This window comes from Amaranthus tricolor, chromosome 10 (genome assembly GCF_026212465.1).
Source record: "Amaranthus tricolor cultivar Red isolate AtriRed21 chromosome 10, ASM2621246v1, whole genome shotgun sequence".
NCBI classification, from domain to species: domain Eukaryota; kingdom Viridiplantae; phylum Streptophyta; class Magnoliopsida; order Caryophyllales; family Amaranthaceae; genus Amaranthus; species Amaranthus tricolor.
Window position 1 is genome coordinate 6,423,823 of NC_080056.1, and position 22,571 is coordinate 6,446,393.

A 22,571-nucleotide genomic window follows, 5' to 3' on the forward strand; every position below is an offset into this window, starting at 1 on the left:
CTAAGTTCTAACATCTTGCCAAACTTTAAACTCATAAAACCCTATTATGGGAGGAATAGGTTTGTTATAATAGAGATAATTGAGGGTATTTCCTTTCACTCTCTAACTATGGTCGAAAATTCGATTCAAAACGAATAATTTACACTCCTAATTATCACTATGAATTGCAATCAACTATAAATTGCAGGCCAGGAACTACCCGCACGACGTTATGAACCAGACTTAATAAAACGAGACACAAGAATTGAGCATAAGTACACGGTAGCTGAGTGTTACAAAACAAACGGTAATGCAAGGGCTTCTGCGTGCAAAAGAAAAGTTTTCTCATAAAGACAATAAATTCTAGAAACAAATTGTGTACAAAAAAACTTGTATTTTGTTTTCAACACAATTATGACTTCTTAACAACTGAACTAAACAGACTGGAAAAACATTATCGCTAAATGGGAAATCTAGTTCAATTACGTTCAGAATTGAAGGCCATGTTCTCGAGCTGCATCAGCAAGGGCTTGAACACGTCCGTGGTAGGGGTAACCACCTCGGTCAAAGGCCACTTTTGTTATACCTTTCTCCAAGCAACTTTTGGCAATCATTTCACCTACCTTCTTTGCCACTTCCTGTCATCAAATTACGCAAAATTGAGAAGGATGATCGAGAAGATAGAACCATGATCTGATTGATGATTTCTAAACAAAAAAGTTGGAAAAAGCATTTCGTGTAGAATCATCAAGAATTTCAAACACTACTGAAAGGGACAAAGGGTCAAAGGGGACAAGAATCATGGGTTGGCTAAGTGGTTGAATTCACATTTATGACAAGGAAAAATTAATTTTTCCTTGCCATTGTCTGTAGGGAATCTCTAGCCTTAACCCCAATCAAAAAAGGGAGATCATAACCCCCTCAACGAAAATGTATTCTATAATGGTTAGTCGAGACTCGAGATTCTTCAAATCAAAAGTAGCTGATAGGCAGTCTAAACAAGCATTCTCAAAATTGAACTCGAATGAACGCAGCCGGTTAATCGAATTGAGTAGGAAACTTCAATAGTTATTTACTACACTTACAACTGTGGGGCCTGACGAGTAGCTAATTTCCTCCGAGATAGCTTTCTGCATAGTAGAAGCTGCAGCGAGAGTGTGCATTTTAGTATCATCAATCACTTGCACATAAAGATGCTTGTTGGAGCGGAAAACACATAGTCTAGGCCTCTCTGGTGTCCCTTCCACCTATGGAACACAAAATTAAACATCAATGTTAAACTCATTTCAACTGCTGAGATTAAAGTTGGATTCTAAGAGGCGGACGGAATTGTGCTTATAACATACACATTTCAGCAAAGCGTCGGAAGCAAAAGGAAAAGTTAACAAGGGGAAATAATTTAGTCTCGCAATATAATATGTGCTAGTGTTTTTATTGTCCGAACTGGGCTCAGACAATTCAAGAGACGAGGCTTAATGAGACATATCCCATTTTCATGGCACATATTATGATCTTATGAGCGGAAATAGTCTTGCCCCTACAAGAAGTTGTTCATCAACATATTGATTCCCATAAAGACGCTAATTGCTAACTTAGTCTAGAATCCCTCGCATAAAAGTCTGAACATTTTTCCAAGTTAAATGCAAAAACAGTTACTTTATTCCCTCCGTAGTCCATAGAGCTTAGTAGTCAGCACTTTGCCATCCAAAAAGGGTGGTGAAAAAGACCCAGGTAGAGGACAAAGGGAGAGGAAACGAAGTATCAGTATCACTAATGTAAAACATGAATCATCACCTTGTGTCCCATTGAAAGCTCGAATAAAATCCCTCTTGCACACTTCAGTGTAACTATTGAGCATAATGAACAAAAATTAACATCCCTTTCAAATGACTTATCTTGGATCATGGGGTACTTAATGCAGAAAAGTGTCAATATTAAGTAGTTTTGCCCACATGTTATCGACCAATAGTTGAGTCATTCCCGCCTATTACAAATCAAACAACTTCCCCAATTGTAGAAATAAGTGACAAACTAGGAGACACTTTCAATCTATTATCAAATTCCAAAATAATACAATTGTCAAGATGTAGACTTGGAGACGCTTTCTAGAAGCATACCAGGCCTCTCTAACTCCCAACACAAAATATTGATAATGGCAAATAACGACTCTGCCTTAGCGGAGACTCATTGGGATGATAATGTTGATCATGATCATCACCATCAACCCAATATCTCGTCTGTAAACAGGGTCTGGGTGAGGGAAGGTGACGGACAATCTATACTCGTACTCCCTTCAAAGAGAGGACTAGAGGAATGCGGTCAAATAATGAGTCTAATGAAGTAGAGGTGGAAACAATCAAACAACTAGTCTAGTCCTTCGCTACTACTCCACAAAGTACTTCAAATGATCACTATAGACTTCAATGGAAACAACCAGCATTTCACATACATCTAAAGCTAGAATCTTATGCTTACCCAGTAACCCTAAAGTGTTAACGGATTACCAGCAATGATGGACACACGATACAGAGAACACTCCAGAGTTAAAATATAAACATATAAAGTCTCCGGTCATCATCATTATATGCCACAACATTACATTACCCCAACACCATAAAATGACTCCCACGTAAGTGGGGTTTGAGGGTCAGATGTACGCAAACAAAGAGATTGTTTCCAATGCACCCATGGTTCTAAATAACATCTGCAAGTGTACATCATTTTTGAAAAATTTTAATATAGTCCATTACAATCCGAAACCAAAGAACTACAGATTTTTGAGCCCATCAAAATAAGGTACATATCATCATTATATGCCATTGATCATAATTCATACCTTGCAGTGACATTAAGGTTTGGCAAATGTAGAAAACTCAATAAATTGGATTAACATAATTTCACACTTTAGACTAATTATTAAAACCAAAATCTCAATTTATCAGGCACTCCCTGATGACCTTAACATGCCATCAACTTACTGCATTCCAAAAATCAGAGTGTAAGTGATCAGATTATAAAATTTAACTTATTTCAAAGTTTTCCCATTTTTGCTCAGTTCTTCAATCAATGTCGCCCTCTATCAACTAATAACAATCTAAACAACAATAAGTATTTTGAAATTCTTTGAGTCACATTCATCAACAATGCCCTAAATTCACCTTCCAATTGAACGTACATTTCAACAATAAACTTTTTTTTTCAGCCATTGTCACCATAGACAACAGAAAAAAATCTTCAAAATTACATTTTGAAAAATGGCAGAATTTTATAACAAACTAATAACCCAAAAAAGATAAAAACAACCCATAAACCATACAAATCCAGAATTCAAACTATACTGAAAAAAAAAAGAAATTCAGAAGAAAAAGAGGGAAAATACCTTCTTCCGAATGCGAATATGGCGGGCAGTACGGTCTTGGCGGCGAGTATGTGCTTTGGCTTGGATGAATGGAAGGATTTGAGGGCGTAAAGTAACAAAATTTGAGGGCAGATAAAGTTGTTGTGCGGAAGAAGAACAACTTAAAGTGGAATGTAAGAAAGAGAGTGATGTTGAGGCAGCCATGAATGAAAATTTTGGAGCTCTATCTCTCTAACTCTCCTGTTTATCCTGTTTGCTATTCCCTCGCCTTTTTATTGCAACACCTTATCCTTTTTTTTTTTTTTTTTTTCCTATTTATTATTCCACCCGTTTTAATTTGATGTTCCGGTAAGTAATGTTCATGTAAATTAAAAAAATTGAATCTTTTAGATAGTAGCGATATTGTTCAATTGAACAATAAAGTTAATGGTGAAAAATAGAGTCCATTGGAATGAGAAAATATGAAAATAAAGTTGATGAAAAAATATAAAAAGTATAAATATTAAAAATTTTTAAAATAAAGTTACTGAAAAATGTATAAAATTATAAGTATTATAAAAGGAATAAACTAAAAATAATGAAAATATGTGAGAATTATAAGCATTAAAAAGCATTATAATAAAAAAAAATTTTAAAATGCATTGAGAAAAAAAAGACAATCTCATTTCACTATGTTTTTTTATATATTACATGTCTTTACGGAATTCACTATATTTTCATTTTGGCAATTTTTTTAGGTTTGCTAAAATTTTAATTTTGAGAATTGTTATAAAATTTTTCACTCATTTTCTATTTTCATTCATCAACATATTTCTTCAACGTCCTTCTTTTTGTGTCGTTCTTCCAGAATTAAAATTAATTTTTAAAAGCCATAAAACAAAATGTAGATAAATTAAAAGTGACCAATTGAATATTTTAAAAAGCATATAAGTCAAGATTGATATCTTGTAATTTACTATGTGAATATTGCAACTAAAACTAAAGGAAGTATGTGATATTAATATAGGTGTATATTTAGAATCTGATATTTTGGGTCAAATTAATTTAATTTTTTTGTGTACCATATGTAAATATTTTGAAATTCTAGTTTGATTTTTATATTATGTAAATAGTTTATTTCGAATGTAATCAAATCATTCTCAATTTCAATTAATCGGATTAATTTTAAACAATTATATTATTTTATAGAATAAATCATTCGCAGACACTATCAAACTGTTATGTAAGTTTATCTTCAAACCTTCATAATGAAATTAGTGTATTAGGAGTATTAATTAATTAACAAGGGAAATTAGAAGGCATATCAATCAACGCTATTAGAAGGCACATATAAGTGGTTATATATGTTGCTTATATAAAAATTTTATCCCTACTCCAATTTTCATTCTCAAACTTGTTAACACACCTCATTATGGATGAAACTCGCATCTCATACAACCAAGTGATTCAAAGCGCAAAACCGAGCTCTCAGAACCATTTCACAACACAAAAGTTTCCTATAAACAACTAAAAACTAATTTACAGCACAAAATTTGAGTTAGATAAAGGTACAAAAGTTTCCTAACTAACACCATCTACATCTATAAACATAGCAACAGATCTTTCTCAGCCTACAATAATTACTGTACCAATTCATAAGCAGAAGGCACTTCATGTAAAGGATGTCCCTTCTGGTTTCTATCAATGATTCTCCTTGCCAAAGAAACTTGCTTACCGACGACAAACACGAAAGCCTTGCCTATACCTCCAGCACCTCTCGCTGTTCTACCAACACGGCGTACATATTCACTTGGATCACGAGGGAAGTCGAAAAGCACAACATGTTCCACACTGGGAAAATCAATTCCTCGAGATGCTCTACAACAACGCTCAAAACCCAAAATCAGTAATTCTAGAAACAAGAAGTCAGTAATATCAAGCAAAACCACCAACCAATATTTTACAAGTAACTTTTATATGGGCTATTAATTTGTTACCAAGCATCAAAGTCAGAAAACAAAGTCACGGCAAAAGTTGCTGATTTAAACAATAATGCCAAATCCCAAGCAAACCAGCAAGTCTTGTATGAGATCGTCTCACCGTGAGATGAGCCCATACAAACAACCCATTAGGAAAAAACATAAAGAAAAACAATGGAATTTGAATTGTACAAAGCAACAGTTTTTCTTTTTTAAGTTTGGGCTGACCCAATTGAGGCCGTCTCATGGTGAGACGGTCTCAATAAAGAATTAATGCAAAACAAAAGGGAACGGTTACATAAACCAATAATTTAGTCCCAATGGTCATCCACATGAAAATTACTAATTAGATATTTTCTAAATACGGTAAAGTCAAACCTATGAGAGATACTATATGTTCAATGAACATAACTAGAATTTGAAAACCAAAACTAGTTTGATATAGAAGCACCAGTGACAAACCTGTCGGTGCAGATTAGAAACAGAGAATGGGATTTTGTATTTGATTCAAGGAACTCCTTCATATTTGTGAGCCTCGTCTGTTGTTCCAATGCCGCGTGAAAAGGTAGAACACGTATTTGATTTTCTTTTCTATCTAGACGCCTCAAGGCATTCTCAACTTTTCGACATGTCTCGATCTACAGATACCAAAACCGGAAAGTAAGAAAGCATGGCCCAGTTTTGAACACATAATGAGAAACTAAGTAGTCTATACCTTGTTGCAGAACACAATAGTTCTAGAAACACGACTCTCTTCTGCAAGCCTCAAAAGAGCAGATTTCTTATTGGAAAATGCAGTTTCAGGGGATTTTTCTGACCCATCATCCCCACTACAATCTACAAGAATCTGTTCAAAAGTTCTTCACATTAACAAAAATGCCAAAGCCTTAATCCCAGCAATATGAGGTCAATTACATGAACCAAAACAAAGCAACGTGAGAGATCGTAGCTAACCAAGGTTACACTTTAACGCCGCATCTACTTTTAATCTACAACTAAAATTTTGATTTATTCATCACATTTTAGTTAGTCTTGCATGGACTTACAGCACACTTAATAGTGTGCACCAACCTAATTTAATGAGTTTGAGTAAGAGAGTGATTAAGGGGTGAGGAGAGTCAGGAGTATAGACTTGTAAATGGAAGATTAAGGAAGGGTTTACACAAAAAACATTGTAGACTAAGTCCATCTTAGACTTGCATCATCACATTAGCAGGCATATAAAAAGTTCAAAATCTATGGGTTTCAGCAACAGAAAAGGCAACAGGCTTGGGCCTTACTGCAGAGACAAAAAAATTTACTTGAAGGGGGTCAATCTATCCAACAATATATAAAAACATTATTGTCACATCATAGCAAACATAAGTTTTCCAAATGTAAGAATTAAAAGACTCTCCAATAGCTAGGAGCATCAGGTATCAGTATCAACCCATGGCCCATTTCTATTGGTTATTTAGCCTGTTCGACTCTCTTGAGAACATTGAGTTTAAAAAGTTAAAGCTACCATATGGCAGATAAGTTTGCAACCTAGATCATCACAAGCTATACAGAAAGACTCATCGCAATTAGTAATGTCCCAAGGAAGATCTTTTTGAATTGAGTATAGAGCAATACCCACCTCTTCAAGGCCAGTACTTGTCCGGTGCATTCCAGGTCCCATGATTACTTCACTATCCGGGAAGACCTCAACGAGTTTGTTGTATATATCCACAGGTAATGTGGCAGTCACAAAGAGGTACTGCGTAGTAACTGGTGATGAGTTAATAAAACTCTGTAAAGCTTGTTCGAATTCCTCATCATTAAAGAGTATATCAACTTCATCCAACACAGCACTGTGACACACATTTAAGAGTCAGATTAAAGTGAAACTCCAAAGACACTGCTGTATAAATTTACAAGCTCAAAAAGAAACATCAAACCCACATTAATGTACATTTAGGCGTCAGCCTAATTAAGTCCGCAATCTCACCATTATGAAACAAGCACAGAATTTAAATATTAAACATATTTCAACAGGCCACAGACAAGGGAAACTTGAGTGTGAATTCATATTTCTAAGAGTAAAAAAAACGAGCCAGCTCTTAGACTCAGGCAATGCCTAAAAGCTGATACCTTCTGGCATCTTGGAGAAACAAGCACCACATCAGATGGAGCATTTTTTAAAGTTTCTTTGTTGCTCAAGTATTATAGACAAAGTTAGCATGTAACGTTGCCAAACATAAAGGAAACCTGTATTACAAAAATAACACATCTCATAATTCTAAGGTCCATTTACATTTAATCACAAAGTATAGATATCTTACTTTTTGTGCAAGGACTAATCATATTAAAATAATTTCAATTGTTGGTCTTCAAGAAAATGTTGGTTTGTACATATCCTCAACAGAAAGAAAAGTGTTTCCAAAAGGTTTTTACCCACACTTGTGTACCCATGTCGTATACGGGTAAGTTTCCAAGTGTCCAACTTGAAACGAAAACCTTCCATGGTTTCAGCCCAAAATGAAGTGTCCAAGTGTCACAACCAAGTCTAAGTGCACAAAGGTCCTTGAGGAGTTGAAGACTTGAGGTAACACAAATATTCATAGCAACAATGCTAAAGAAATGATGAACAAAATCTAGTATTAGAATATACTTTTTTAAAAAAGCATTCTAAGACATAAAGCAATGACACAGTGTACAACAACACCCTTGCAAATCCTATAAAAGATAACATCATCACTAGGGAGAGAAATGAGAAGACATGCCATCTAAGATTTGTTAACTGCAAGAATCCTTCTTTGATAAGGTACATGAAACGACCAGGTGTGGCAATCAGCACATCTAAATCCTGTTTGAGACTCTCCAATTGAGTTTTCTGCCGAAAACCTCCTGTGGCAACCATAGAACGAAAGGGAAAACCTTGCTTTGAGATGGATCGGCAATTTCGCAAAACCTGCATTTGGTTCAATTTACAACATTTTAAGAGCAACCACCACTAGCGAAGTGAAGTAACGACAATGGATGATACCATGCCAGTCATTAATTTAAAAAAAAGGGGAACGTAATTTTCTTGTCTATCGTATGTCCTAGTGAGTCGTGACAATTTACTTAACTGAGAAACCACTTTACCAAGAAAATATTGAGTTACTCGAGTTGTTTCAAGGTCAAAAGACATTAATAAGGATGGAGCAAGTCAATATGTGAAGTAAATTCACATCAGAATTCAGAAATACCATATATACGTCCTCATAATGTGAAACAGCATTGCAGCCAGAAATAGAAATAGAAACATATTGTAACACCCCGGCCCAACAGACTGCCGGTGACTACTCATGGAGATTGTAGACTGGCCCCACAGACCAACACAAATCTTTTCAGCGCACTTTGGCCTCACTCGTGCACGCCTGGGAAAACTTCCCAGGAGGTCACCCATCTTAAGATTGCTCCCCACCAAGCACGCTTAACGTTGGAGTTCCTAGCAAATGGGCTCCCATGAAAAAAAGATGCACCTTGTTGATATGAGTAGTCTATCAATTCTTTTTAAAGCTAAATCTAGGGTATCACTCATATCAATAATTAGAAATAATACAACTGAAGTGAAACATTATCAGCTTACCTGGGAAGCCAACTCTGCAGTTGGGACTAATATTACAACTCGGGGACTTTGTGATTCCGACTTACTTAGTCCTTCAGTCTCTTCTTGCCTAATACGTTGAATAACTGGAGCCAAGTATGCCAATGTTTTCCCTGATCCACTTTGATCAGCTATAATGCAGCTTTTCCCTTCAATAACAGGTCTATACGCCATTGCCTGCACTCAACACCAAGTGATAGAAAATCTTTTAAAACTTATATTGAACATTTAGTCCATAAAACACAATACAAAATTAAATCTCGCATTTGAAAAACACCATCATTAGCCCTCTTATGTACTAAAAAGTGTTTACACATTTCATCAACATTCTTTAAAGCTAATTAAAAAACAAGTTCTCAAATTCAAAGTAATGCAAGATTAAATAGTCTAACAAGGGGTATCCAGTGAAAACATGAAAGTATGTACAAATTCAAAACATTTTGAAGTGTTCTAGTTACTTACCTACTTTGCAAGAATTACAGAAGGCAAACAAATAGCTACATAATATAAATTAGCTATACACACTACACATGCACTGAACTGGACAAGCAGCTGGTATGAAAACTTACCTGAATGTGAGAAGGGCTGACAAAATTGAGAGCTCTCAAAGTCACAACCATGTCATCAGAACAGCCCAATTCCCTAAAAGATTTTCGACTGAAAAATTCACTCCCAGCATTATATTTCCGAGTAGGTTTTAAATCTCTTGATTCAACCCTAGAACTACGTCCCATTTCTCTATTGTTCCATCCTTCAGAACGAGTAGAAGACACTTTAGAGCTAACACGAGTCAAGTTTCCATCAGACTCAAAAGGTTTCGTTGACAATTGACTGTCCATGAGCTGCTCAATGCCACTTTTGACAGAAGTATTATTTCTTTTCTTGATAAAAACATCCCTGGGATCCAAAGAAGCAACCTCACCATCATCATCATCATCATCATCATCTAGGTCATCTATATCTGGTTCCTCATACATGTCTTCATTGGCTTTCTTCTTTTCCTTTGAAGCCTTTCTTACAACGCTTCTGATCTTGACAGCTTTCAATCTCCCAAAGCTCTTAGACAATCTCAGAGTGCTCGGAGGCAAAACAACATCATCATGATCAATGGAAGGTGATGCATTACCTGACATCAATCTCATCAGTATGTGGAAGGCTAATGTTATGGAGATAGAGGGACTTGGACCAAATATATATATATATATATATATATATATATATATATATATATATATATATATATATATATATATATATATATATAATGGTTTTCTTTGGAAAACAAGAAAATACAATTGACCTTTGAGAATACATTCACAATGTGTTAAAAACTTGAAGTCCCTATCTCAAAGATATTTTTAAAGTTAATTCTTGAAATTGGCTCAAAGTTGAGCCAAAGTGTAGCAAAAGTGCTTCACTTTGGGAGCTGTGAGCGTGAGCATAGTACAGCTAGAAACTTGAGTTCGTAAAGTAAATATCGTCTTTTCCCCTTCATTTATACTCTATAGTTGAAGATTTATTGGGCCCCTTTCTGATTAAGGACCATAGATGCAGGTTGCTCCCACAAGATGAAAGGTGGAGTGCCAAAATGATAGTACTTCAAGAAACAAGGAGCATGAAATATCAAAGTTGCGAAACCGACTCTTTTTGTAACAAAAGTGAGAATGCTCAACACTATAGAGAATCTTCAGATTAGAAGAGCTAACAAAATGTCGAGCCCGCATCAATGTGTTATGTGCTTAGTAGATGGTGAGGATAATGATATGGGGTAGACTTTTTATGATAAGTGGAGATTATTAGGTAGTTCCGAGAAAGATTGGGGATTTTCTATTCTTAGATCACAGGGGCTTTGAAAATAAGAGGGAGCTCAAATGGTTGTGGAGATGCTGTTGTCATGCAATTCTTTGTCTATTTGGTTGGAGAGGAATAGACAAATATTTGATGACCTTTTCCGTTGGAAATCATATGGGTGTATCTAAATTTGTAGTGTCACTATGAGCTAAAGCTTGTCGACTTTTTGAGCACGCTACTATTAATGATCTTTGTAGAAGTAATTGGGAAATTGTAATGTAGATTTTAGTTATTCGCTTGGGACTTCTAATCCCTAATTTGTAAATTTGACAGTTTTCCTATTAATATAATTTTCTTTTATCAAAAAAGTGGAAACACTGATCAAATTATTAAAGAGTTTCCTATGTGGGATACTCAGGAAAAAAAAGGCAAAGAAAGAGACAAACAGATTAATCGAAACTCAATTTGTAATACCCCAGATTTAGCTTGAAAAGGGATTGATAGACTACTCATATCAACAAGGTGCATCTTTTTTTCTAAGAAGCCAATTTGCTAAGAACTCCACAGTTAAGCGTGCTTGGTGGGGAGCAATCTTAGGATGGGTGACCTCCTGGGAAGTTTTCACGGGTGCGCACAAGTGAGGCCAAAGTGCGATGGAAAGACTTGTGTTGGTTTGTGGGGCTAGTCTACAATCTCCATGAGTAGTCACCAGCTGTCCGTTGGGCCGGGGTGTTACACAATCTCTATGACTAATTTTCACGTAATCATAATAGTTGCTTGATGAGATTCAGAGTCAGAGAATAAAGAGAAACATGCGGTAGAAGAAGCAGCATACTTGTGTCCCATTCAAGAAATACAATTAAAGAGGTAGACATTTCTTCTATTGATTCTACGCAATTTACAGGTATGGAAAAAATATAACTAAGTTGCTTTAGGAAACTCTTTGATAATCATAAAGAGATTTGTATTAAATTATCTCAAAGTGAAAAGCTCCTGATTTCTGTAAAAGCCATATCACCTATTTTAGTTATATCAAATATCAATTTAATGATCAAGGTTGCTTCTCTAATTTATTTGATAAAAATATAGCATTGCAAGAAGTCTTTGAAGCACTTAAAAATGAAAATAGCATGTGAAATATTGAAGTAGCACAGTACAAGTTGTTTAATGCTAATATAGATTCTTATGGATACATGTAATTTGGTTTAGAATTAATCTGAAGTCATAGAAAATGACAATTCCCAAGCAACCAATGCATTCCATTTCAGCCTCTCTTGTAGTATCCTTCTCCATTATCAATTGAAGATTTATCTGTCACTCTAAATATCAATGTAATGATATTACTCGATCAAAATCATCAATGCAGTAAATAACAATTAAGTGTCTTATGTCCTTAATCTTAAATGGCACATCTCACAAGCATCATCAACAAGTCAACAACATTCCAACACCCCAATGTCATAACGTGTATCCTACCTAGTTTATTGTTTGGAGGCTCAGATGTGCGCGATCTTAACGTTGGTGATAACACTAACAAAGAAGCTGTTTTTAATTGATATTGACAGCAAACATCATGTGCAACTAATTCAAATAAGGGATACAAGATACCAACTAAGGTCTAAGGATGATATAAATCACTCCAGCCAAACAAACTTGTCAATTATCTTAACACTAGTTCAATAGATAAAAACGACAGACTAACAAGGAATACCTCTTAGATTTTTCTTGACACTGGACGAATCATTCTGATCCATATTTGGATTCCAGGAAAGTACCTTCCTCGAAGGAATTGAAGGTCCATCATCATCATCATCCGTTCCACCCCAAACAATCACTTTCTCTCCACTTTCCTCATCAATCAGTTCGTATGCTCCTGGAGTTTCCATCGGTATCTTCCTGTAACCAGCGTTTACCCTAAATCTTGTATTCCTGTTAATAACATAATTGTTCGGCAACCATCCTATGAGCAAGTTACTCAAAATCAAAAACGCGAAATTAATTTTGAAGGATAAAAAAATACAAATTATGCGTTAAATTGGAAACGTAAATCGATGAGATAACTAGCTACTATTAGATTGGGTTCGCGGAAAGAAATGAAGCCTGAACCTGCTTTTCGGCGTGAAAATGGCGGGAAGTTTGGGAATAGCTGAGTGTTGGAGACGCCATGGACGGAATGGGCGGAAGCTATGAGAAGATAGAGGAATGAAATCTGGAGAAGGAGAAGTAAAGACGCTGTACGAAGATGATAAGGACGCCATGATTGGAATTGGAAGCTCGCTAAGCCTTCAGTGTCTTCTCTGCCTGCCCCCCCTGTGAAGTGTGAGCAGTGTGTGCTCCGCTGGTTCGTTGGAGAACGGATGCGATAACATTATGTCTTTATTTTATTTATTGGTTAAAAAAATGATCGAGTTGAATTGTATTATACTAGTGTTTGGCAAATGATTGAGTTGAATTGTATTAAATTATATAATTGTTCGTAAATGATTATTAATTTTTGATTGTTGGTTGTTGGTTATTTACTTTTTAGTTGGTTTGTATATTGATTGAAAATGTTGCTATGTGTGTTGAGAACGTTTTGAGTGAACTTGATCCACTTTATATTTCCTATTTTCTATTTTCTTTTGCAAGTTTTTCCTTTGTAAGGACATTTTTATGTTAGACGATACTCAAGTTGATTTGAGGGGCAATGCCTTTCTTTGATTGCGACCTGTTCGTGATGAGGACATTAGTCTATCTTTTTTCACATCCTCTCCCTATCCTATCTCAAATAGGATTCATTGAGATGATGATCATGATAATAATCCCCTTTCTCTTAGACATTGCTATGCTTTTGGGAAAAAAAAATCTTTATTCTACTTCCTGTAGTTGTAGATTCTTCATTCCTCTCTACTTAATCAGATCCATATGAAATTTAATTTGAATTCGAGTTAAATTGTTAGACCTAAACCTACCAATTAAAGAATGTAATTGGATGAAGATAATTAATATATTAAAAATTTTATTTTGCTTTTACTTAAAATTTTGGTTGATTTTATTTTAATTTTCATTAATAAATGATTTTGAAAATTTGTCATATAAAGCACATTCCGAAGAAATTGAAGAATTTCAACTCATCAATTAAATATAATAAATTATTTGTTAGATGTCAACCAATTTTGAAGAACTTCAAATGAAGTTATTCCTATTTACTTCAATTGCTACATGTATTTTGTGTAAATAGATAGATTATTATACTTTGATTTCTTTGTATTGTTGTTGGTGCTACACCGCTTCTACATCTACTCCGACCAAAACTAATTTAATTTTCGTAATTTAAGTAAGACTATTAAGTTGTTATTAGGGGTCACTAGAATGCTTAGTTAGTTTCTTTTAGTTTTTTTTTCCATCAAAAATTATTTTGTATTTACCTATGAGTTTCTTCGTCCGCTAAAAAATATGCAAGTTGTGGTAAAAATAGGCTCATGAAAACGAACAGACTTTGTAATTTTAGAACGAACGACCTAATATCTGTCCAAACTTACAATGAACAACTCTATTTTTCATCGCATAAGTTTTCATTTTATAAATTGCCAAGCCCTATAACAAAAAATAGAAAAAACAAATTTCTTCCCATGCTACCTTTTGGATTTCTTGAAATTAAATAAAAGTGATAGAAATGATAATAATGAATTTAAATTAGGTAAGAGTAGTGTATTAATGTGAGATTGTCAATTTCAATTTTTAATTATAGGGCAAACTAAAAAAGAGAAGAATTAGATGAAAATCTAACTTAATATATATTTTATCTAAAACACAAATTTTAAATGAGACAATTTCATAATAAGATAATTTTTATTAGTTGATCCATACATATTTACTGTGTTAAAGTGATTATTTAAAATTTTAAAGTCTTCAATTAGAGAAATAAATTAAGTATGTGAATCTGTCTTATAGAGGAATAAACTAATTATATAGATTCGTCTGATGATAATACGATTACATACTAAAGAAGTTGTATTTATAGTTATTCCCATTGAAAGAAGAAGAAATTCTCTTGATCTCAATTTAAGGGATAGTAAATTAGTGTACTTGAATTCTTTAAATATAATCGTAAGTACAGTCAGTCTTGTAAGACTAGAAGATAATCCTAATTACTTTTTTCAGTTTTACTATTACTCCATACATTTATCATATTTGAAGCATCTATTATTTTTTTAATTGCAAATAAGAAGAATTAAAATGCCAAATATCAAGTTTTGAGTTATTTATGCACACTTGGGCAGTTGGGCTCTTCACTGTCGTCAGTTTTTGGTCTGGTATTCATCAGTATCTGCAATCGATTGGTCACCCCAAATAACAATTAATGATACATTATATTATTATAATAATTATATATCGGGAAGTTTATAATAGAGCACTCAGTAGCACGTGTTATCAAAGAGTTGGAAAGAAATTCTAAAAAGTTGGGCGACGAGCTGGCAACGAGAGTTGGCCGTCGCCCCACAAAAAAAATTAAAAAAAAATGTTTAATTTGAGCGACGATCTGGCTACGGGAAATGATCGTCACCCCACACTGTTATCTAAAAGGAGACGTTGAAAAAGTAGGGCGATGAGTTGGCTACGGAAATTTGCGGTCACCATTTTCCAGAAATCCTATGCGATGACTTTTCGTCGTCTGTCCATCGCCTTTTTGCCGTCGCGATGAACAGGTGATCGTCGCCTTTTTGCCGTCGCCATTTTAACATTTATATGTAGTATACAAATTATATCTCTAATTGATGATCCTAAGTTCAAAATATGTTTTCAACATGTTTTAATGATTAAAAACTCCGAAAAATTATATTTTTCCTGAAGGTTATCTGTGTAAATATGCACTTACTTTGTTCTCTTATATTTGCTTTTTTATTTGTTGGAGTTTGTTGATGATAATTTTAGAATTAATGAGTGGTCTTGTGAAGAGGAAGAGAGAAAAATCTTTAGATAATTACTTATAACTTCATACTATATTAATTAATTACAAGAACCAACTAATTTTTATATAAAATAATACTCCACATTCAAATCTCTAAAAATTCAATTTTTTTCATGAAAAACTAATAACTTTAAGAATTTATTATATACTTCAACAAAGTATTACAACTTTCTAAAAATTAATATTGATGTTAGCATGTGTTACTTACTTAAATAAACATGTTATGTAGATATGTTAATCATATAAGCTATGACATCAAGAGTGAAGACGTTATTTGATGAGATGACATTATATATTTGGACAAAAATTTAAAGATGATAAAGTAATATGATTATCCAACCGCAAAATATTAGTTAAAACCAATAATTTCAGATTGTCAATAAATAATGATATTACCGATTTTTTTTTAAAATTTTGAATCTGCAATAATCAAAGCTAAGATAATTCATATAGGAGGGTGTTTGGCAAATTAGTTTATTGAGCAATTTTAGCTTATGTTGATATAAATAAAGAATTTGATGGTCAAACCAGCTAGTGCTAGTGTTTGATGAACTAACTAGTTGAAACAACTTATTAATATGAATAAGCTGTAAGCTGCTTATAGCAATTAGCAACGGGTTTAAATCAACTGGTCAAATCTGCTACTATAATCAGCTATCAGCCGTTTACCAAAGACCCTGGTAATAATATAAAAATTGAAACAAAAGGGAAAATTAGTATAAATACCTTGCGAAGCATTGTGTTCTCATTGGTAAGTGTAGAAATTTTTTCCTCTAATTTGAAGTTCATCTCTTGAAGTTCTTTGGCTCTTGATTCTAAATCATTCATATACACCTTTTTCCTCTCACGTGCTTGTTGTGCTGATACCCTATTCCTTAACAACCTGCATGACATGGATTTTCATTTGGTTTTATTTCCAAAATACAAATAGGACTACTTTATTTTAAATTTATCAATTTAATATTAAAAGTGATATTTTTGTCATAAGACTCATAACATATTACTTTCAGTAATAAAATTGGCTGAGAAATATATAAAAAAATATTTACATGACAAATAACTAGATATTGGATAAGTTGTAATAATTTTATAGGATACTTTATATGGCAAGCACCAACAATTGTAAAAGGCGAGTGGTACTAATTCTTAAAATTTTTTCCAAAAAATCAAAAAATAGTACTCAGCTCTTAAAAAATTAACTATAGTAACATTATAGAGGTAAAAACGTTTAATTTCCGTTAAGTTTTGGTAAAAGTCATAAATGTCCCTAATAAATCCCAAATGTAAAGCCCAACTTAACGGAAATTAAACTTAACGAAAATGTTATTGTAGTTAATTTTCCTAGAGTTGAGTGTTTTTTTATGGAAAAAATTTGAGAATTTTTAGGGGCATTCATGATTTTTACCTCTATGTTGTTACTGTAGTTAATTTTCTAAGAGTTGAGTGCTATTTTGTAGAAAAAATTTTAAGAATTGCTATTACGCACCTTTTGCCATAGTTCTGCTTACCATATAGAATATCCCTAAATTTATATGCACTATGTCCCAAAATTTTGCTATATTCGTATCATAAAATTTACTTCAATTTTATTTTTTAGTTGTGACTCACACTTTTTAAATTTTCTTTCATACATTTTAATTTTCTTTATATTTTATCCACACATTTTTTCACTTTTCATAATCCACAGCTTTTTTTTACCTATATTTATCCATTTTTTTAATTTGCTTAAATACTTTCTAGTTTATAGTAAGTGGCGCCGGATAGAGGGAGTAACTACTTGTTTTAAATTATAGATATTTGGATATGTTGTAATTTAGTTTCACTAATTGTCTATTGAGACCATTCACCGTGAGACGACTTTAATTGGGTCAGTCAAATTATTTAAAAAAACACTTTTTGTATAAGTAAGAAATCAGTTTTCATTATTTTTTTATATTTTTTACTAATTAATAGGCCTTTTATATGAGACTCATTTTACGGTGAGATAATCACACACAATACGGGTTGTTAGTTATTTTGCATTATGAATATGTTGATACTTGATAGGATACGCCCATTTTCTATTTTCATGCAAAGTGGCTCATAAGATTTTACTCATCAGAGTAAGTGAAGCTTAGTTCACGTAATTACGTTATACATGCATGCAATTGTTTAGTATTCAGAATAATTTAAATTTTCATATTTTCTTTTTCTATTTTATATTTGAAGCTATTTGAACAACATGAGAGCCTACTTAAACATATACGGAACATTAAAAAACTATGGATCCAACAACGATATTTTATAACTTATTCGAAATTAATCTATATAAAAATTATTATCAAAAAAATCTAAACATTAAATTAGTAAAACTAGGAGTTGTCTTAATTTTAAGTTTATAATGAAAATTTTATATGGCAATCTTGAGCTTTTAACTTTTTCTTATGGTAGATAAAATGTTAAGTTTTTTTATTAAATTAAGTATATATTTTGACCGAATTTTGAAATATGTGGTCAATTGATCACGACGTTTGTTTTTTTTTTTAAAAAAAGTCATTACGTTGGTAACAATAGCATGAAGTTAACAAAAATATTTTCTTTTTGTCTACCACGCGGAAAAGGTGAAAGTTCAAGATCACCACATAAATTTAAAAAATGTTTGTCTATCACATATAAAAGCTGAAAATTCAGGATTATCACATAAAATTTCCCAAATTATAACTATGGTGAAACTTAGGTTGGGCGGTTGGCCGTGGAAGTATCACCCATTTTTTTGCAGTGTAATACTATACTAGGTATTTACTCGTGCTATGCACATGATTATAGAACTATTTTATAAAAAAAATAAAATATTAATTTAGACATTGTTGTTAAATTAATACAAATGTTATTTTGAACAATTATATCAATAAAATTTTAACATAACCAAACAAATATCAACTTACTACAATACAAAATATCTTCAATTTGTGTCTAATATTAGTATTTTTAATCAAAAATATTTACTAACCCTTGAAAAGAAGTGATTTTTAAAACAAAAGTTACTCATATGCTTACTAAACTTGATCTTCATCATAACAACATATATTTGATTATTATGACATTCATAACTACACAACAAGTCAACATGAAAACAAAATTAAACACCATCTTCATTAATATCTTCTTTATCTTAATTTGCTTCCATTTCATCTCCACTCTACTCTTCAAAACTTGACCTCAATTTATAAACCTTAATTATCCCATATCTACACCCGTAAAATTTCAGAGGTAAAATTACATATTCACATAACAACAAAACAAAAACCCATATATTTCTCCAGTTTTATCTCAATTTTCATACTAATTGAAATAATCAATAAACTCAACTCTTAAAACACTATCTATTCTTTCTTAAGTATGTGGGATGCACTAAATGAAGATTTTGAAATTCAATCATATAAATAAGGCAAGCTATGTATGTGGCACTAGAAAAAAATCTTAAAATTTTGTCTTTTCATCTTCAGTCATAATTAAATTTAGAAGACAAAGAGTTTTATTTTCTAGCATATGATACAAAGAAAAATGAATTAAATTGATCAAGACTAAGAATTTCAATATAATTGAATTTAATTGATATTTAAGAGTTTCAATGCAAAAAAGACATATGAAAATGAAAATTGTATAAATTTAAACAGCAAATTTTGTTGTATATGAATACCACGTGGCACGAAATTTCCTGGATTATATATATATATATATATATATATATATATATATATATATATATATATATATATATATATATATATATATATATATATATATATATATATATATATATATATATTCTGTGTAACATAATTACTTTTACAATTATGAGTTTTTGGGTCAATCGTGACCATAGATTTTTTTTTATTTTAGCGAAATCAAGGGTATATAGTTCTTCTTACCTTTTCATTTTCAACCCCTTCTCAATGGATCCCTCCCCTATATATATATATATATATATATATATATATAGATGTATGATCAAATAAGATGGATTTTAAAATGAGAAGGGTGAGAAGGATTTTTGTTTGATTTTGTTTGGTTACTATATATATAAAAAAGGATACTATATTATAAATTAAAAACATTTTAAAAATTATTTCATAGTTACTTTTCTGTGTAACATAGTTATTTTTACAATTATGAGTTTTTGGGTCAATCGTGACCATAGATTTTTTTTATTTTAGCGAAATCAAGAGTGTATAGTCCTTCTTACCCTTCTCATTTTCAACCCCTTCTCAATGGATCTCTCCCCTACATATATATAGAATGAAATCTTGCAAAATAAATAATGTAAAAGTGATAAGCTTAATTTATTTGTAGTAGAATGTTAAACCTTGACCCATATATTTTATCCCAAATTTATATTGTAAACTTTTGTCCCCTTAATTTTTAGCTCAAATTTCGCTACCGATTATATGCGGCTAGATGAAAGCATAGATTTATTTTTAATAAAGTTTTTGGATAAATATTTATATTTATCGTTACTATTAACACTCATATGAGTAAAAAGAACAACAGTCATTATTGATGATTCATCCATGACAATTTCTCCTCATTAATAACTTCAACTGTCCCCATTTCATCCCCTTCCCCAACTTTATTTCCTCCTTCTCCTTGTCTTTTATTTTCTTTCTTTCTCTTCCTAGTTTCTTCATCAAAGCACACTTTTAAAGTTTTAATACTCCTTTTTTATTTTTTTGACTAAATAAAGTTTTAATACTCCTATTATATATTATAAGAAGTTAAGAATTTTAACTTAATTTTGAGGGGGAAAAAAGAAAAAGTAACCTTAAATAGGGTACAACTTTATCCAATTGTTCATTTTTTTGTTCCTAATTATGAAGGACAATTTTCATTTAACCTAATGAATAACAATTAATGATGAAAAGAAAAGGTGAATTCATGTGATCAAATAAGTAACATAATTAATAAATAACAATATTAGAAAAAATTTGAAAATCCGCTCTTGTCTTAGATTATTTTCTGAAAATGTGTATTTGATTGATTCTTATTTAATCTTTTTCCCTTCCTTTGCATAAAAAAACACAAATCCTCAAACGAAGCAGTTTAATGGTCTTAAAATAATCGCTTTATAACCTTAAATTAATCATTTACAATCTTAATAATAATTAAATTTTAAAGTTTTAAAGTGATTATTTTATATAATCTGATTTTAAAGTAATTAGTTATAAGCTTAAAGTGTTGACTTACAATTTTAATTGATTACTTTTTATCATTCTAACTTAAAACCTTAAAGCGTTCACGTATAATTTTATTAATGTAATTAATTAGAAAAATAAAGTGATTGTATAAACACGTTTTACGATCACACACTCTCAAGCAAGACAATTTTAAAAAAAATACAAACCTCTTGATTCTTCTGTACTCCTTATCAACAGGATTACGTCCTCTTCGACGCTTAGGAGGACCTTCTTCATCGCCAAAATTACCATTGTTGTTATTTTTGGAGCTTTGCAAGCTTTCTTGAGTATTATCTATCATCTTTACTTTCTCTTCTGATCCAACTTCCATATCCGGCACCATAAATAATTCTTCATCACTATCCTCTACAAAATTCACAAGTAGCCCGTTAAAAACAGACTCGACGATTCGATATTTATCATCCTGATCATAGTTTTTCTATAAGCGGGATAAACTGTATATGATGATAATTATAATCGAACCCGACTTCAAAAATAAATTTATAATAATGTAAAAAACAACGTGGACACATCTGATCTAAAATCAATCCGATCCAAATAAACATCTCTCCTACATTATTATTTTTTAAAATTTAATTTCCTTCAATGTATAAACAAAATTTAAAAGGTAAAATAAAAATAATGACTTTTTAGTCTACTAATATAATCCACCCGACTTTAAAGATGAATTTACAATTATGTAAAAAACAACTTTAAAACTTCTGATTCAAAATCGACTCGACCCAAATAAACACCTCTATTTACATTATTATTTTAAATTTAATTTCCTTCACTATATAATATAGACAAAATTTAAAGGGTAAAATAATTAATAATGACTTTTATAGTCAACTAATATAATCATGCAGTCTAGCTCATAGATTGATTAATTTAGCCTAATTAAAAACATTTAACCAAAAAAATATCAAAGTGTTAATTTCTAAAATTCGGACTGACTAATGAAACAATAGATAATCATGCACATGAATTCATAAAAATAAGTTTTAATTAGAATTATTTATTTTTTAACACAAACCAATGAATCTTTAAAAAAAAAAATTCTATATATCCATTGATAATGTAAAATATAATAATAAATTTTGTAACTATAGAATAATCCAAACTCGAGTGATTTAATATAATTAAATCACCCCTAAAAAGTTGCTAATATAATTCTAAGTGTAGAAGGAAAAAAATACTAACCTATGTTGCTTTGCCCTGTAGGAATGTTAATGGGAAGAAGAGGCAAAGTTGCTGGATGAGCCATTTAATATTAATTATAAATCTCGATATTCTTTTAGAATCTACCACTTATATGTCACATAAATTTATATAAATGTAAATATATATACATCTATATATAATATATATAGATTGATAATATAATATGTGGATTGATTTCAATTTTTTCCCTATTTATATATTATATATATGAAGAGGATCGGAACAAGAATATTAATAGTATGTGAATTGAGTAATAGGGCAGGAAGAAGTAGTGTAAATAAAAAAGAGTAGAGTACCTAAAAAGAACACGTAGTATAATATTGTTTTTTTAGATAATGTAGATTTTTGGGTGTTCATTTAAGTTATTGAGTTGAATGTGGATTAAATGTTTTAAGTCGGTTTAAAGTCGGGTTTTGTGTTTATGTTGCTTTTTACATAATGAAAAATTCATTTTTGAAGTGGGGTCAAATTAAATTCAATTACA

General features: G+C 31.7%; 3 protein-coding genes across 3 annotated transcripts; all 3 read right to left on the minus strand.

The window, feature by feature from the left end:
- Positions 1-306: 306 nt before the first annotated feature.
- On the minus strand, positions 307-3,622 carry LOC130825578 (50S ribosomal protein L18, chloroplastic). The gene is made up of 3 exons (XM_057690869.1): positions 3,359-3,622; positions 1,065-1,226; positions 307-617 (listed from the first exon to the last, which is right to left on the minus strand). The coding sequence occupies exons 1-3, from the start codon at positions 3,539-3,541 to the stop codon at positions 468-470; spliced, it is 495 nt and encodes a 164-aa protein (XP_057546852.1). The 5' UTR covers positions 3,542-3,622; the 3' UTR covers positions 307-467.
- Positions 3,623-4,746: 1,124 nt separating this feature from the next.
- Positions 4,747-13,740, minus strand: LOC130825579 (DEAD-box ATP-dependent RNA helicase 50). The gene is made up of 9 exons (XM_057690870.1): positions 12,806-13,740; positions 12,411-12,628; positions 9,478-10,034; positions 8,891-9,085; positions 8,040-8,227; positions 6,914-7,127; positions 6,011-6,142; positions 5,758-5,933; positions 4,747-5,194 (listed from the first exon to the last, which is right to left on the minus strand). Exons 1-9 carry the CDS (start codon positions 12,955-12,957, stop codon positions 4,957-4,959), a joined length of 2,070 nt encoding a protein of 689 aa, XP_057546853.1. The 5' UTR covers positions 12,958-13,740; the 3' UTR covers positions 4,747-4,956.
- A 911-nt stretch (positions 13,741-14,651) lies between these two features.
- Positions 14,652-22,326, minus strand: LOC130825581 (transcription factor HY5-like). Its single transcript, XM_057690871.1, has 4 exons — positions 22,067-22,326; positions 21,031-21,229; positions 16,377-16,533; positions 14,652-15,008 (listed from the first exon to the last, which is right to left on the minus strand). The coding sequence occupies exons 1-4, from the start codon at positions 22,128-22,130 to the stop codon at positions 14,940-14,942; spliced, it is 489 nt and encodes a 162-aa protein (XP_057546854.1). The 5' UTR covers positions 22,131-22,326; the 3' UTR covers positions 14,652-14,939.
- Positions 22,327-22,571: the final 245 nt, after the last annotated feature.